At 51.7% G+C, this 18,482-nt stretch overlaps 1 protein-coding gene across 2 annotated transcripts in view; it reads right to left on the bottom strand.

The window, feature by feature from the left end:
* Stard10 (StAR-related lipid transfer domain containing 10) overlaps positions 1–18,274 on the bottom strand; it is a 28,727-nt gene extending 10,453 nt beyond the window's left edge. The window contains exons 1-3 of one of the 2 annotated variants that reach the window (XM_063285179.1): positions 18,122–18,274; positions 14,047–14,149; positions 13,372–13,691 (exon numbers count right to left, since the gene is read on the bottom strand). In XM_063285179.1, coding sequence (XP_063141249.1) covers positions 13,372–13,691; positions 14,047–14,149; positions 18,122–18,124 — 426 coding nt within the window. In that variant the 5' untranslated portion in view covers positions 18,125–18,274. Of the gene's footprint in view, positions 1–13,371; positions 13,692–13,848; positions 13,946–14,046; positions 14,150–18,121 lie in introns of those variants that run through there. The other variant, NM_001013069.1, reaches the window with a different exon arrangement.
* Between the last annotated feature and the right edge of the window lie 208 nt (positions 18,275–18,482).

The following is an 18,482-nucleotide window of genomic DNA, read 5'->3' as shown; positions in this document are numbered from 1 at the left end:
TGGGTGGGACCCAGACCAGGGGTTCTGAGAGGCCCTAACTGCACAAGACACACAGCAGGCGTTGGCCCTCTCTCTACTCTGGCTCTCCCTCCACTTTGCTGTTTCCACAGGAAACCAGGCCCAGGGGATCTGAGGGAGGGCCTGCTTCCTGGGATTCGGGGATCTCCAGAACGGAAGACCCTTCTCCAGTGGCTGGCAAGAGGGAAGAGGAACACATCTGTCAGGCCTACCATGATGAGTAGCAAGGAAGCTCCTCCTCCAAGTCTGTCCCAGATGCCTCCCAGGACATCCCCTCACGGGCTCCTTTCCTAATGTGTCTGCTGTCTTGTCCCTAAATTCTTCAGGCTGTGCTGTGTCCCAGACCTCCTTGTCTTCTCCTCTCCAGGCAATTGTCCTGTCTCAAGTAGGCATTGCATTCTTCTGCCTGAAGTTCTATGGCCCCTGATCATGGCAGCCCCTGACATAAACCAGCTCAGTTAAGACCTGCTTCGTGAATGGGGCCCATAGAGAGGCTATGCCTGCATAGGCTTCTCTAACTCAGAATGCTGGATGCCAGCTGGTAACTTGTAGTGTTCCAGTTCAATTGAGACGCCTGCACAGCTGGAAAAGACCCTTGGGTACTTGTACAATTTTTTTTTTTTACAATTTTTTTGGCTTAAGAAAAATTCCTCTGACAAAGGAGTAGAGGGCTTGGAGTGGATCAGAAACACCAAGAGGCAGGTCCGGGGAAGATCTAGAACTTGTTTTTAAAAGCTGTAATAGTTCTGATAGTCAAAAAAAAAGTTAATCAGGACAGTAGGCCTACAATCTCAGCTCCTTAGGAGCTAAAGAAGGAGGAAGGATGCCTTGAAAACTAGACTGGCCAACATTGTGAGACCTCTGTATCAAATCATCATCATCATCATCATCATCATCATCATCACCATCATCATCATCATCATCATCATCTGGCCGGGTGGTGGTGCACATCTTTAATCCCAGCACTCAGGAGGTAGAGGCAGGTGAATCTCTAAGTTCAAGGACAGCCTGTCTACAGAGTGAGTTCCAGGATATCCAGGGCTACACAGAGCAACCCTGCCCTGAAAAACCAATCATCATCATCATCACCACCATCACCATCATCACCTGAAAAATACTGAGGTACCTATTTATACTCATAAACTAACATGAATATACCCACTCCTTATAAGGATGTAGTAACAGTGTGACACAGGGTCTAGGTATAGCTTAGTGATACAAATAAAACAAAGCCTTGGATCAGGCTAAAACAAAACCTTGGATCAGGCCCTCAGCAGCCCCACCACCCAAGGAAAAGAATGACACACAGTGACAGTAACAACTAGCCATACAGTTCTAGAAAATAATTTGTCAAGCCAGGCCTGATTGGCACAGCCATGAAATCCTAGCTACTTGAGAGGCTAAGGCAGGAAGATTGCAAGTTCAAAGCCAACCTAGACAGCTTAATGAGACCCTGTCTCAAAAGAAGAATGAAAAAGCTCAAAGACAGGGCTGGGGAGAAGACTCAGTCAGTAAAATGACTGCTGTGCAAGCATAGGGACCTGGGTTCAGATCCCCAGCACCCAAGTCAAAGCCAGGTGCTGTAGCAGACATCTGTAACCTCAGCACTGTGCTGGAAATAGGTGGGTCCTGAGGCTCACCGCCAGCACTGCAGCTGAAGTAGCACGCACAGACTCAGTGAGGCCATGATCAAAAACTAAGACTGGAGAGTCAAAGAAGAAGACGCCAGGTAAAACCTCTGGCCTCTACATTTGCACACTCACAGGTGAGTGCACAGGCCCTTACACACACACATACACACATACACTCATACATACACACCCACACACCCCACACACACACATACACACCCACACACACATACACACACACACTCACACACATACATACACACCCACACATACATATACACACACATACATACACACACATTACACACACACATACATACACACACATTACACACACGCATACACACCCACACATACATAACACACACATACATACACACCCACACATACATAGACACCCACATATACATATACACACACATACACACACACATACAACTCACACACACCCCAAAAATCAGAAGGCTCAGTTGGTAAAGTATTTGATTTTCAGGAATCAGGACCCGGTTTGATCCTCAAAACTGATATTAAGTGGGGTGGGGGTGGAGCTGCTGCAGAGATGGCTCAGAGGTTAAGAGTACTTGCTCTTCCAGAAGACCTAAGTTCAATTCCTATCACCCACATGGAGCTCACACCATCTGTGACTCCAGTCATAGGCAATCTGATGCCTCTTCTGGTTTACACAGGCTCCTGCTACACAGACATACATGCAAGTAAAACACCAACACATAAATTTAATAATATTTTTTTAAAAGGCAGTAACAAACTTCTAATCCCAGCACTTCAAGAGATAGAGAAAGGCAGATCACTGGTGCTCTTGGACCAGCCTAGTCTCCTTGTCAAATTCCAAGCCATGACAGACACTAGAACAAAAGCAGCAGCAGCAGCAGCAGCAGCAGCAGCAGCAGCAGCAGCAGCAAGGTAGATGGTACATGAAGTGTGACAGCCAAGATCTTCCTCTGGCCTCTGTATACATACATGTGCATGCACACACGTGCATGTGCACCTAACACACAAAGAACTGAGGTAGAGTGTTTGCCTAGCCTGCATGAGGGCCTGGGTTCAATTCCCAGTACTCAGAAAAAAACTAAGCTCAGGAAAAAAATAAAGTAAGAAAAGTTCTGTTACAATATTCATGAGCATGTTATTGAATTTGTAATTAGAAAATTATATTGGAGAACAGCATAAGCAAGGCCTGTTCCATTCAGAATGACACATCACCCTGAGGACTGCGCAGCCATCAAGGGCTGTGTTGTCCACTCCACCCCACCCCCAGGACGGGGGCAGCCTCTCAGCTCTGTAACTCTCAGAGCCCAGAACAGGCTTGGTGGTAAGCCGCTGCCAGAACGGTTCATGAATTACTAACTCTGGTGAGGTGAGCAACGTCTACCGACGCAGATTCAAATGAGCAAAGCAGCACGCAAACTGTGCCGGTTTCAACCACGCACAGATTACCTGACCCTTGAGAAAGAGCTGGAAGGAATCCTGGGGATGGTCCCTCTGGGAAACCAGGGTTTAGTTTAGTTTAGTTTTTGGTTTGTTTGGTTTGTTTTTTTTTTAATTAAAAAAATATCGAGACAGTCTCACGAAGACCAGGCTGGCCTTGGACTTGCTACATAGCCAAAGATCACCTCAACCCCCCCCCCCTCTGCACCTCCCCAGTACAGAGATCATAGGCTTACACCACTACACCCAGTTTACACAGTTCTGAGAGACAAACACAAGGCTTCACGTGTGTGCCTGCCAGGCAAGCATCTTTCAAATAAGCTACATACCACCCGCCTTCTCCCACCGACACCCATCCCACAAGGTTTCTGCTGTTTATCCAGGCTGGCCTCCAACTCCTGAGTTTAAGTGGTCCTCCTGCCTCAGCACACCTAGTTATTGAAACTTCGGGCATCTGCCAGGTTTTAATTTTTGGACTCTTCTTACTATTGCTATAATATTTATGAAATGTTTTTGTTTAAACCCACTGTTGCATCTTGTATAGCTGTAATCCTAGTGCATAGGAAACTAATGTAGGAGAATAAATTAGTTTGATGTCAGCCTGGCTATAGTAAGAACTGTGAAAAAAACAACATTTTGGTGTCCTAATTAAAGTTCCATCCAGGCCAGGCGGTAGTGGTGCACACATTTAATCCTAGCACGGGAAGCAGAGGCAAGCTGATCTCTGACTTTGAGGCTAGCCTGGTCTACAGAGCAAGTTCCAGCACAGCTAGGGTGAAACAGAGAAACCCTGTATCAAGAAAGAAAGCAGGAGGGAGAGAAGCTAGGAAGCAAGGAGGAGGAGGGGGAGGAGGGGGAGGAGGGGGAGGAGGGGGAGGGGGAAGAGGAGGAGGAAGAAGAGGAGGAGGGGGAGGAGGGGGAGGAGGAGGAGGAGGAGGAGGAGGAGGAGGAGGAGGAGGAGGAGGAAGAATTGTTGAAGTTGAAGTTGCTGAAGCTTTTCTACCCAGAACCTCTAAGACCTTGTGCCCTGGACCCGAGAGCCCAGGCTCATCCACACCGAGGCCTGACACTGGGCTGACACAGGTTATTGGAAATGCTCAGCAGTATCTGAGCCACTAATCAAGGAAGAGACTATGCTAGAAGTGGGAACCAGAGGGGTCTCAGGTCACTCACTCTTGGGCCAAGGCAGGAAGCAGGCAACGACGAAGAGACAGAAGGATGAGGAACTACAGGCAGAGGAGAACATGGCAAAGCCAAATTCTAAAGGAAAGTCAGATGGGCAGGTGACATCTAGATGAAAAGGGGGAAAGGCTCTTGGCAGAGACTGGTACAAGCCGGGAACCAGAACTGGCTGGCTTCAGGAAGAAGGCACATGCAGCTGCATGAGGTAACCTGAGTTACCCTGAGTGAACAAGGATAAGGCAGGAAATGGAGCTGTCCCTTGGGTACTAAACCTGCTCATTCATTCATCCATTCAGCCACTGTTAATGGAGTGCCTGCTGTGCCAGGTTCTGTGCTAGTGGCTTGACAGCTTTGCCCACTCTATGGTTAAGTCAGTGTCCCTTAGTGAGTGGCGGTTTGGAAAAAATGGAACCTTCCTAGAGCCAGTGTAACCCAAAGTCTACCCCTAAGCCCGGTCCCTAAGAATGGGCTCTATTCTGTGAGAGAACCAGGGAATACCAGATGGTCTAGCACTTAGTCAGATGAGGGAGGCCCATGCTAGAGGCTGGAGCTTATAGGGTTATGTGTAGAATGGAGAGGGGCTCTTAGGGCTACCTTTGCTTGAGGAGGGCCTACTGGAGGGGTATAGAGAACACACACGCTGTGGACCTAATACAAAGTCCCCGTCCCCCTCTTCCAGCTCAGCAAGCACAGCTGGGAAATGGCCATTGGTCCCCACAGCCTTCTCTGAAGGGGAGGGATCTGGCAGCAACTACCTGCAACTTAACTCTTCTCAGGCACCCAGGACTGGAGGAGACACAGCCTGCCTGCCGTGTCTTCTATATACAGAGCTGCCTGCAAGGACCCAGCCAGGCCCTTTTCTGCTGCTCCCCATCCAGGGCTGGGTGACTCATCCCTGCCCTGCCTGGTGCCCTCCCTCCCACTGGTCTCCAGCAGCTCCCTTGGACACCCCCATCCCCAGCATCAGCAGCAGGCCCGGCTCTGAGCAGGGATGAAGGGAAGGCCGCAGAGACTGACCTCCTGTCCTCCTGCCTTCCACTCTTACCCACGAGGACAGGGGGAGAGAGATGAAGGAGGGGAGCTGGGGAAGAGATATTAACGGGAGGCAGAAGAAAGTGAGGTGGAGCAGGGGACCAGTGAGACAAGATTGGACACTGAGACAGATAAAGACAAACACTCCCCGGGTATCAGGGGCCACCGTGGGTGATGATCCCTAAAGATCTAGCAAGCACTGGACTTCTGCCTCAGTAACTTCCTGGGCATCGATCCCTAGCCAGGCCCTAGGCCACTGGGTCCCCCATGCTCAACCCAAGCTTATTAGCTGTCCCAAGTGCCTAGAATCCAAGCTTGGCTCTAAACCAATTCCTTCCTTCCATTTTCCATAGCCCAGCTGAACCGCAGCCTTCCTTCTGGACAAGCCCTCTCTGCTCCACCATCCCTGCTTGGCCTCTGTAGCCACACCCTCCTTTCAAGTCTCCAGGTTCCCAATCAATCGGTTCCCTGAGCTTTCTAAACCAGGAACCAACAATGACTCTGCCAAGCTTGAAAGCCTCTACCTTTCCTGGCTTCAGGATAAAAATCCAACTGTCCTGCCTTCCTCCTTCCTCAGCCCCATGTGTGCATCTGCCCCATCCCGGAGCTCACAGACTTCCAGAATCTGCCTAGGCCTGGGCACCACTCCCTGTGGAAGTCCTGTCTCCCACCCTGCTCTCATCTTCAGGCTGTTGGTCACTATTCTCAGCACAAGTCTCTGTCCAACACTCCTGCAAAGGCTTTCTCTGTCTCTCCACCAGGCCTGGAGTCTCTGGAGGGGAGCGCCCAGGTCTGATCTGTCGCCATATCCACAACACAATAGCCGGCAGAGTCGGTAGACAGCAGAAGAGGAGGTTTGCTAAGTGAATGCACAACTGAGACAAGGAAAGCAAAAGGAGAAGAAGGGCCGAGTAGAGCTATCAGGGACACAGGCAGTTACCAGGCAGGGAGAAGAGAACAGACACAGGGTTGGAAAAGGAATAGCCTGAGACCCAGAGAGGAGCTAGAGGCAGACGGAAGCTTTAGAAGCAGCAGGAAGGGGGAAGCCATGGTAGAAGCAGAGCTGCACCAGGGGGCGGGAGCTGCCAGGAGACAGCTGAGCAGACATAATTGGATCAGAGACAACTCTGCTCCTGCAGTGAGGGGGTGTGACTCACACAGAGTAATGCCAGACACAGAAACACAGAGACTCACACTTGGCACACATATGCATTCAGTGTGGAATGACCCAAACGTCTCAGATGCCTGCTTGGGGTTGGGGAACCGTGTACCTGCTTGTGAGGGGGCTCACAGTCCACTCATCCAAAGGCTGTGTCACACACAGCCACCCACAGTCCAGTTCCAAACACAGAAACCTACACGCAGAATCCTCCACCCCCATCAGATTACCCTGTGCTTAGAACAGAACCTCCCTCTGGTATCTTCTTCAGCTGTTTGCTTCTGTTTTGCTTGGCTCCCTGACAGGATATGAACCTCATAACAACAGGGTCTGAGAAGTGTGATTTGGTGCCAAATTCCCACAGAACACTATGCTTGGCATATAGTATAACGTATGGACTCTGTGATTAAACATATCTATGCTTGAATGAATGCATACTGGAGACACACAGGGGAGACAGATCACCTCTAGCTATCAGGCCTCTCTCTCTTGCAAGTCTTATCACCGTTCACCCATTCCTAGGTCCTGGACATCAAGAAATGTCCAAAGACAGAGAGTGGGGTCCAGGGAATGATGAGGGGACCTTCAGGAGCCAGCATTGATAAGAAACCGTAAGATTAAATGGCCCAGGTGCCACAAGGAGATCAGAGCAGGTGTCACCCCCAACTTCCCACCTGTGCAGACACTGAATACCTGCCCCGGGCCAGAAAGATTCTAGAGATGTGGCATATGCCTGCCTTCTGCGAGCCCAGGCTGGAAGGCAGGGAGGCAACGGTATGCCAGAGAGGGCCAGTGAGATGGCTCAGATAAAGGCACCTGCACCAAGACTAGGATCTGCATAGTAGGAGAGAACCAAGTCCGTCAAGGTGCCCTCTGACCTCCACACTCCTGCTGTGGCATATGCACATGCATACATATGAGCACATACACATAAAACATACAATACATGCATACATACATACATACATACATACATACATACATACATACAAGTTCAGAAAACAGTGTCACATGCCCTGAGCTGCTGGCCACAAGCTCCATTTAATGGCAAGTGAGAAGAGTGTGAATTTGGCACGGGACTCTCCAATCCCATGTTTTTAAGCCTTTTTAGGGACCTTCAGCATCTCTACCAACACAAGCATGCTAGGAGGGGCTTAGAGCTTGCAAAAGAGTGCTGAGAGGGTTGGGAACACTGCCAACCTGACACCTACTCTGAGCTATGCTCCTCCTCCTGTGGCCAGAGGATGATTGTCTGCCCAGGTCAGCGGTCTGGGCTGTGACTGGGTTCTATTCCCATCTATGCTTGTTGGACACCTCATGCACACCCAGGCCTTCGGGAACACTCTATAGAGGCCCAGTGTAGGTCCTAGACCTGCACAGAGAGCCAAGTCTCCGGGTCATGGTACCTAGGGCTCTGGCTCCAGGTGTCCAGCCAGGCATAGAGGCACAAGGGGAGAAAGAGGACCCAGCTGTCTCCAGGACTGCTCTTTTCTCTCATCTCCTGAAACTTTAAACACTCTCGGCTGGAAACTGAGCTGAGGCTCGTTAAAGTTTAAAAGCCTGGGGAACTGAGTGTGGAGGGCACTAAGACAACCCAGGAACTGTGGACTCCCCTACCCCCAACAGGGACATAGCCTGCAGGCACCCCACCCACTGCCAGGGCAGGAGCCACAGGGGCTGTGTGCAGCGTACTGGCTTCCACCTCAGCCTACTCTGCAAGTCACAGTTTGCACTTTGCTGTCCCATCCCTCCTCATTCCTCTGGGCTCATCCAAGCTGCACTGGCCACAGCCCTGCTCTAGTACAGACTCAGTACCATTACCCAGACAGGTGCAGCCTCTCCCGACGGCAAAACCCTGGTACCATAAGACCCCCTAGTTCCAGAGTTCCAGAAGGCGGCAGGCCTGGCCTAGCTCACTAGTCCCTTTCTACTCCCTATCCTCAACCAGGGCATCTCGTCCAATGCCCTGTCCTGTCTCCCCCTAACCTCCTCTTTGTATCTGTGCAGAATGCTCCAGATGCTGACAAACTCCCATTCTCTCTCCCCTCAATTCCAAAGCCACCACTTAGGCAGCGTACTCCAGCACTGGCCGGCTCAGTGGTCGCTCTGGGTTCACAGCCCTCCATCCCTGGCTGTCCCCTACCTCCAGCACGGGTCCAGACAGAGGGGCTATCCAGTGACGTTCACTGAATGAGTAACTGAAGTAGCAGAACGGGCAAACTGATACTTCTGTCCACGTCGAACAAAGAACGAGTAGAAGCAGCCTGCCCAGGGCCATACAACCAAGACTTTGAATCATGTGTTCTCTCTTGTAGAGTTCAACTCAAAACAGGCGCCTCAAGCCAGAAAGTTTTCCTCAACACCTGCAGTCACTGCTGATGGTTCCCCCTTTTAGTGCACCTTCCCCATAGCACACGCTATTAGCTCCCTGGGAGCCTCTCTAGAACTCTATTCCCCAGGACATATTTGGGGGCCTCCTCTTCTAGATCTCCTATGTCAGGTCATGGCTGGAGCCAAGGCAGGACTCCTCGGAGCTATCTCTGGATTCAGAGTCCACACCTAGGGGCCTTCCTCTCTGGGATAGACCACCAAGCCTTAGGTGACCATCCTTACCTAGGCCCTGTGGTACTCACATCACCTTCCCAAGCCTAAGATTTAAGATCACCTCTACAAACCACCTGCCCAGCAACTTCCTATAGAAATGGACTCACTGACCCTTGAGAAGCAAAGGCCAAACCAGGAGCTGAACTCCCCCAACTCCTAAAACCATGTCACCTCTCATCCTTGACACCACAGACAAGAAAAACAGATCCAGAGAGGTGAAGTAACCCCTCAGACCCTGGACTTTTACCCAGTTGGGTCTCCTTCAAGGTATCCTCTCACAATGACACAGCACAGAGAGACCCAAGGACAGAGGGTAAATCTCCATGGGGTTCTGGAGACAGAGAGGCCTATAGGGCTGAGAGACAGGCCAAGGGGCAGAGAGAAGGCAGTTTTGACTGGGGCGTGGGGGAGGCAAGGATCTGAGCTCTGATCCAGCATCAGCCACTTCTAACTGTTTGGTCTTGTACAAGTGGACCCCTGTTCTGAGCCTCCATTTTCCACATCTACTCCATTGGACTGAAGAGTCCTACCTTACAGGACAATGGCAGACTTGGTGGTCCTGGCCCTACATATCCTTGTCTTTCCCAGGACAGCTTTGAGTCCCAGACTCTGAAGGTAAGAAAGGTACTCAGAGATCCCTAGGTGAGCCATATGTCACAGGAGAATGCGGTACTCATGAATGGGTACTAAGACCTGGACATTGGCTTGAGAGACTGTACCCTAAGTAGCTGTGTCATGGGACAGGTGGACAGTGAGCCTGAGCCAGGAGGAGATATTTAGAGCTTTCACCAAAGGAAAAGGAAGGACCACAGGACCAGAAGTCAGGAGACGAGTCCCTATTAATGAGTTTCCTGGGGCAAGAAGCTCTCAAGAACTCCCACAGATATTCTAACTCCAAGTCCCCAAAGATCCTGACACCAGTCTGCTCTTGTCATAGGTCCTGGTCCTTCTTGGGTCATCCCTGCTACAGTGTGTGCTCACAAACTAGGGCCTGTAGGCCTGGATGCACCTAGAATTGCCTTCCCTCTCTCCAGTAGCACTGAAAGCATTAGGAAGAAGCCAGGAGTCCTCCTCTGCCTGCCACATAGACAGACATACAGTAAGCAACAGAAGACTTGAGCACAGGTCGTCCAGCGCACGCTTGCCAGGGGTGCCTTGTTCTTTCTCTCATGTGTCCTGGCCCAGCCACTGAGTTCAGAGATCCTTCAAATCAGAAAGGCCCAATGGCAGGTAACCAGACAGCTCAGAGAGTGGAAGGGCTGTGTCTCAGTCACACAAAGCAAAAAGATACCAGATCTAGACAATTCTCTGGTTGAATGACTGAAAGTATTTTTCTATTTCTTCAAGCCTGGGCTTTGAGAAACCTGGGTTTGGGTTCTCTGCTTGTTCTCTGCCATCCATACTCAACATCTGCTCTGGTACAAGGGGCCTAGACTTGCAGGAGGAACTGTTTGCCTCCTGTCCACTAACCCAGAGCCCAGTACAGGCCTGAAGCCAGAGCAGGCCAGAGGCCAGGGGGGAGGGAAAGAGTAGGGGTAGCCTCCATTAGCCTCTTTTATTTGTCCTAGCTGTCGGCTGGGCCCAGAGCCATGGTGGCTTCCAGGGACCTTTGGACAGAGATAGGGAGAAGAGCAAGGTAAAATCGATGAAGAAAATAAGGCACCCCCCTATACACGCACACATGTATACACACACACACACACACACACACACACACACACACACAGGCACACACACAACAGCACAGGATGCAGGAGAGGGGGGAAGAAAGGGGAAGAGAGGAACCAGAGTTTCAACAAACAATTGAGGTTAAGTCCCAGTTTCCTGCAATGACCCAATGATCCCTGGGATTCTGGTTTCTACCTGATGTATGACCTTGGCAAGAGTCACTCACCCCTCTGGGCCTCAGCTTTGTCATCCATCAAACAAGAGTAGGATGATGGGAACATAGTGTCCTTCAGTTCTTCAAAGAGTTATTGATGGGGTTAAAGGCCAGTGTTGCCCAAGGATGCAAATTCATCAGAGAGGGCAGCAGCACTGGAGCATGCTGACCCGGGTTGCACTCCTACCAGTTGTAGGGTGAGCTTTCTTTTGGTCTGTTTCTTTCTTAGTAACACAGAGGCAAGCTGAAGACTCTCCAGGACTAGCCTGAGGCTAAATCAGATAACCAAAAGAAAATGCTTCGATGGGAGGAGGGTGTTTATCAGAAAGAGGCTAACTGTGGCAACTAGAAGTCCTGGAATCTGGGGACGGGAAGCTCAGAGACCTCAGCTCATCTCCCAGAGTTCCATCTGTGCTGAGAAGACCAGACATGGAGCCTGGCCACTGGTGATATCTATAACTAAGGTGCCAGTCTCTTCCCTGGGCCTAGGTTCTGCCTCCCTCCTCTACTGTGGGAAATGGGGCTGAGGCAGTATGGGAGAAAAGTTAGAGACAAGATTAGACTTGGAGACTAACCCATCAGGACTCTAAGTATTCATATTCATATATTCTCTCTCTCTCTCTCTCTCTCTCTCTCTCTCTCTCTCTCTCTCTCTCTCTCTCTCTCTCTCCTTAAGCAGGTTGCACAAAAGGCTGCCTAGTACCTTAGCCTCTGTTCAGTATGTAAAGCACTGGAACCCGGTGTGTTGGAGAAAACATATGTCTTGCCCAGAAGCTCATAACACCACAGCTTCTTCAAATATTCTCCCTTCTCAAGTCTAATCTAGCCACAAGGGGTCTGCTTGAGGCAACCTAGTCTCCAGACTTGCCAACTCCTATCCATCCTGGGCAAGACTGGGTTTATTCATTAACCAAGCCAGATGGAGGAGGCAACCCCACCCTATTGACAAAGGGTGGCAGTACCCACACTCCCCCATAGACACACACACTCCCCCCCCCACACACACACACACACGCACAGATGAGAGCAGTCCCTTGGGAGGCAAACTTCCCAGCCCCTGCACACTGCTGGCTTTAAGCCTTTCTCATTCAGTCCCCCACCTTTGACTCTGTTCTCATGTCCTTCTTTCTCCAACACCACTACCCTGGTGGACACTGTGGGGAGGACCCTGAATGCAGTCAGCAACACGCTGACACTACCAGCTGCCCTTTCCGCCCTGCTCCTCAGGCTCAGACCCTAGGCTAGGCCTTGAAGAAACTCCAGCCCAGGGTCTTTAAGCCTAGGGAGAGACTCAGAGCAAGGAGGTATACAGAAACCCAGAGAGAGTCAGTCAGCAAGGGCATACAGAGAGAGTCACAGAGGGCAAAGGGACAGCAGGGAGAGCAAGCCAACCATGTGGGGACAGGTGGATCAAGCTATAAATGATTAGGACAAGGCAAAAAAAAGCACAGGGCCAGAGGGGAAAGGTCAGCACCTCAGGCTCTAGTATAAGGTCAGAAGTCACAGACCAGGCCCTAGGCAGCAGGGACCCTGCTAAGATAGTCCAACACCCTGGCCTCCAAGAGCAGGGATGCATCCCACAGACTCAGAGCTGGAGAAGGGTGCTAGGGCCTTCCAAGAGCCCTCTAAGGGGAAGTCCACACCCTGCAATGTGGCACTCACGACAAAACCACATGTGTGAGAAACAGCTACTGAGGCCCCTAGACCAGGATCTCTGCCCCATCAAACCCTAAGCTGCCCTGTCATGACGGAGAGAAGAGAATCATGGGGCCGGGAGGAGGAGAAATGGCAGTGAGGGGCTAGTGAGTATTCATTCATCTGCCTTCTGAGCTGTTTTCCCTTGACCCTAAGACCCCGCTTCCCCAACTTCACCCCTAGTATGGCTCAGGGCAAGAGAGCCATCAGGAGCTGCCAGCCACAGTCCTAAAGGCCTGCTGAAGACACGGAGCCTCACTGAGCCACAGGGCAGGGACAGGGAAGACTAGAGGAACCAAGCAGGAAGGAATCTCATCCTCTGCACACAAGAGTGCAGAGAGATGAGCAGAAGACCCATCTCAGACTAGAGAGCCCTGGGTGACAGAGGACGTGGGCCATTCACCCACCTACGGAGTCAAACGAAGGGTCCAAGCAGACGCTACTCTGAAAGACAGACCTCTGAGAAACACTATTCCCCTATGTATGCCTGGCCATCACCCATCTCCTAAACACACTGGCATGCCTAGTTAAGAGTTCCGTGAGCCAGATAAGTGGTATGGCCCATGTGTATAATGGGGGACCATACCTTCTCCTGGCTTATATTAGGAGACTGCGCCCACATGCACCCCTCTATGGGCTCCTGGTCTGAGTCGGACGAGGAGACTCCTGTGAGAGACAGTTCAGGAGGAGTGGAGGCTGCAGGTACCACAGAGCAACCCTACCTTGATCTTGTGCAGAGTTCGATCCATCTCCACAGCCTGCACCCACACAGACACACCGGCCTTGCTGTAGGTCAGGTTCCAGCCCACCTCGGCCTCACACTCTGACCGAAAACTGCGGAAGTCCTGGTCATCGGGCACCTGGACACTTTCACGGCCCAAAGCGGGCCGAGGCCCTTGGGGTTCTGTTGAAGCAGCTGGCTTTTCCATAGAGAGCGTGGGGAGGCCCGGGGCCCTGGTCCTAGTCCGACTCTCCTGGGTCCTCCGCGGAGGCTCAGACAACGTCGGCGCGGCTGCAGATGCTGACGCCACCTTCCTGGGACCTGCAAGACCGGTTTGGGGACCAGAGTCAGTGCGCTAGGGGCGCGGGTGGGGCTAGCCGGGGTCCCGGACCAGCGGACAGCTTTAGAAGGGCAGGTACTGGCCCCAGGCGGTTGTGCACCGGCACAGGACAGTCACCACCCTCCCACAAGGAGCGACCTCATACTTCCCTGGAGCGGCAGTAGGGTTGCTGCGTAGCGGGTGCAGGAGCCCGCGAGAGCCGGGCGGGACTCTGGGGATCGCAGGTGCGGGTCTGGCACGGAGTCCCCGCGCGGTGCTGGCCGGACTCGCACAACTAACTCGGCAGCAAGCTGCGCGGGGCCATGGTGGGGGCGGGGCGTGGTGGCCAAGTCTCACCTGTACGGGCTTCTCTGCCGGGGCGGGCCGGGGCCGGGGTGCGAGCTCTTCCGCCGGCGCCGCTGCCTCCGCTGCCCGGGCGACCGGGGGCCGCGCGGGGGCCCTGGGGGGAGGAGCAGTGGGTCCTGCCGCCGGCCCCGCCCCGCTCCGCGCCCCCCGCCCCGCGCGCCCCCTCCGCCCTCCTCCCTCCCGCTAGGCTCCGGGCTCCCGGGCTCCGCTCGCCTCGCTTGGTATTTTCCAGGCTGCGGAGGTAAGAGCTGCGGGAGCACCGAGCCCCGCCCCGCCCCGCCGGGTCCTAGCGCCCGCCCCCGTAAGCCCCGGAGAAGGGGCAAAGTCCGGGAGGAGCTGTAGACTAGCAGAAGACCCGGGACCAGTGAGCAGTAGCGATGTAGCCAAAAGGCAAAGTAGCCTGGGCTCTCAGAGTAAGGTTGAGGTGCCAAGAGGGATTCTGGAAGTTAACTGGGAGCTCCTTCTCTACTCCTCGCTCCCACCCTTGCAGGTAGGTACACACTTCTGCAACAGTTTGTTCACACACACACACACACACACACACACACACACACACACACCACTTCAGAGATTCAAGGGTGGGCACACACAGCCATGACAATTGAGAGCCTAACTAGCAGGGATAGGGATGACAGATCCTCAGTAACTAACTTAGAGATGTCCACAGCTTGCAAGCTCCATCAACCAAGAGCATAACGAGCCTCCTCCACACACCCAACTCAATTCCCACTAGGGTGTGCAAACCCAGCCGGAAGTTGATCCAACTTAAAAGGCTCAAGGTTCACAGGCTGGCCAGCATTTGGCAAAATTTCCACTTCAGTCTCACGCGGGCCAGAGAGGGGTCCTGAACCAGCACCCTCTCACATTGCTATTTGATAGCTTCCAAATGCACCCCTCTTTAGCTCTCACCCATGTACACACACATCCCGTAGGGTAACACTAGTACTCAAAAGCACAGGGCCCCAGAATGCTGGAGCCCCACCCCACCCCCTCCCCGGCCACCGCCACCCCTCAACAGAATAGAGTGGCCCAGAGCCCTACTCTGTAGCCTGATTTAAGATCTGTTCGCTAACTCCTCTGCCTACTTTTCCATACTGGAAGCCCTGACCCGTTGTGCCAGCTCTGTTTCATCTACTCAATGCAAGAGCAAGGACCAGGCCAGTATGAGCATGACAGTCTGGTCACTGGTCCTGGGCCACAGAAGACTTTTGATATGCTCCTCTGGAGAGAAGGAACAATAAGTGACCACCATTGACTTAGTAGTGCCAGAGTGAGAGCCAAAGTACCAAGCCTCTGCCACCCAGGGCTTCTTTCTGTGCCCTCTGCATTCTCTCCCTGGGCTCTCGTCACCTCCTATCTTCACCGTGTAGATTTCTTTTCTTACAGGTGTTAAGAGAAAACCGCGGACTCAGCACTGCAGCAGGTTCACAAATAGATGTGTATTTTTTTTTCCTGAAGTGCTCAGGGCTCTGAGATGTTTGTAAATCGCGCCCAATTTTAAAATGAGCAGGAAGCTGCCTGTGGTAGCGCAGGCCTATAACCCCAGCTACTCAGGAGACGGAGGAGGAAGATTCAAAGTTTAAGGCTTTCCCTGGGCTACATATTGAGTTCAAAACCAGCACAGGCAACAAAGTAAGACCTGCAATCGTTTTTTTGTTTTTGTTTTTGTTTTTGTTGTTTGTTTTGCTTTGTTTCTGTTGTTTTTTTTTTTAAAGGCTGAGGCTGTAACTTTGTGGTAGAGCCCTAGATTTAATCATTAGTACCACAAATAAGAAATAAATCAGTGTAAACACATAGCCATGATGGCAAGTTGCCCTGAAGGGTGTTCTACAAAGTAAGTCTAAAACAAAACAAAACCGCAGGTCCCCATCAGCCTGTGCAATTGACCTTAGATACCCAGGCCTCCCATCGGTGTGGGAGGAAGCGGTGTGGGAGGAAGCGTCAGCTAATCACACGCACGCCCTCTAAACTCACCCTCTTTAGAAGTGTCTGGGAATGAGTAGGTGGCTTTGGGCTTGAGAGGCCCCAGGCACTAACTCTCTGAACCTCCTTTGCCCATGTCCACCTTCCCCAAGCCTCAGTGTGTTTGTCATACCAACACTCCCAAGCTGGCAGGAGGCCCAAAGGGACTTTAGAAAAGCCAAGGACTGCTTTGTGAGCTGGATCTTCAGGGACTAGCCACGAGGTAGAGATAGCAGCTGTGGCCTGATGGCTTTGGGGGCCCTGATAGCACAAATCTTGGCAGATATCAGGCAACAGGATACTAAACCTCTCATGCCCACCTTCCAGTCCAGTGTGGTGGAGAGATAAGGCTGGGGTGAGAGAGCAGGAAGTGGCTGTGAAGGCAAACTGACAGGACCTCCCTAGCCCTAAGGTGCCAGTCTGAGGGGAAAACAGCCAGCTAGTGAGGAACAGATAACAGGAGCCAAGCCATCACTCACATAACCCAGATTAAGAATAAATCTTTTGGGTCTTGAGGATCAAAAATAGCAGGTGACCTGCTGGAGGATGAGCAGAAGGATGTCACTTCCTCCTGCACATTGATGTGCCCACGCTGGACCCCCATCTCATGAATTTAGGTGTCCCTGGTTCTGAGGCTCCTGACAGCCTTGTGAACATGAAAGTGGTCCCAAATCCCGTTGCACCACATCCCTGAGCAAGAGAGACAAGAGGAGTGAGCCAAGCAGATAAGGAACAAGCTTGGGGTCTGGACACCAATCCTAGGACCCAGCCACGGCTGCTTCCTACTGCCTGGCTATGGACCCGGGTTCAAATCCAAACAATACCATTTTTTAGTTCTGTGACTTGAAGTAGATCCCCACACACACCTGTTTCCTCATCTGGAACAATAACCTCTGAGAATGACAACAACGAAGGCTTTGGGCTTGGGTATACATGCCTTTCACCCTTAGATCAGTAACCAGAACTACAACCCAACCAGAGGAAGGGTAGAACAGAGAACTCATTGTCCAAACTCATTGTCTGATTTAAGAAAAAGATTAGAGAAATATCATGATGTAGTTAGATTCTGGTGTAAGATTACACAGTGCAACGGCTGGCAAAGAAAGACACTGCTGTGTCTGGTCAGTTATCTAGAACGAGAGTCTGCCCAGAATGTGTGTGTGCTACCTCTGAAAGTCCACCAGAGGCTGGGCTGACATTTTCATGGCTCCCAGCTCCAAAATATTAGCACTGAGAAAGTGCCACGGGCTGCAGAGATTCGAGTTTATATGAGGGGTAATCAGCAAGCGGAGCTCAGGGAAGGTGAGGACTCAAGGCTCAGGGCAGACATTGAGCAATCCTGGCTCTCACTTGCACCCTCATAAAGAAGACCAGTGCTTGAGGAGACTTTCAGCTCCTCAGCACTGTGGCTCTTAGAATAGAGGGGAAGCAGAGCTCACCGAGATTTATACCAGACAATGGGTGCAGGGGTCAGTCTCGGTCGTGCAGAACCTGCCAGGAACTACCCCGCTAATTCCTCCCTAATGCCAGCAACTCCCTGCAACAGTTCTAAGGACTGATCTCCTCTGGACCCACCCTGACAAGGGGAGACACCACGGCCTAGAGATCAGGAGAATTGGAAATAAAAACCCAGAAACTGGGTATGGTGGATTGTCTGTAATCCTAGCACTGTCAAGGCAGAGGCAGGAGTTTCAGGAGGAGTTCAAAGTCATCCTTACCTACATAGGGAATTTGAAGCTAGCCCAGGCTACACAAAACGAAGAAGAAAAAAAAAACCCCAGTTCTCCTGGTCTGAAATAGCCCCTATTCCTATTACATGCCATCTTCTCTACTTGTGGGAAGCTTGACAACTTGCCAGGTCATTACGTTAACAAAACCCTACACACACACACACACACACACTCACAGAGACACGTGCTCGCACAGTGTCTGCCACTTTGCCTTTGTGTTTGTGAGATGTGGTTTACGTCTGTAATGGTCTAGCTCTGTAATCTAGCAGGCTGGCTTAGAAGTTGAGTCAGTCCCACCTCAGTCTCCAAAGGATCACAGAGATGAGTGACTGGTGCTCAGCATACTCAAGTCTTGAGTGCCCACCCCTACTCACCATCTAGACAGACAGACAGACAGACAGACGGAGGTCTTTGGATGATAAATTACCCCCACGGGCCCCTTTTCCCCACCTTCCTCCTGGGGTAACCCTGTCTGCTGCTAAGGATGGAGTAAATGCCGAGAAGTTGTCTACGGCAACACAGTGTGCCCCGAGCTCACTGTTCTAGAAGACCAAGCAGTGACTTGTGTGACATCACTAGGAAAGAGTGCAGAGGTAGTTCCACACCTAGGCCTTCAGGTCAAAATACTCTCAGGCCTCCAAGGTGGACTGGGACTTGAGAGGGCCGCGTCCTATTACAGCGATTACAGGAGCCTTATCCAAGCACCACAAGGTCCGGATCTAAGTGTTTACTCAG

This window comes from Rattus norvegicus, chromosome 1 (genome assembly GCF_036323735.1).
Source record: "Rattus norvegicus strain BN/NHsdMcwi chromosome 1, GRCr8, whole genome shotgun sequence".
NCBI lineage: Eukaryota > Metazoa > Chordata > Mammalia > Rodentia > Muridae > Rattus > Rattus norvegicus.
This window is presented reverse-complemented; position numbering and strand designations above follow the sequence as displayed.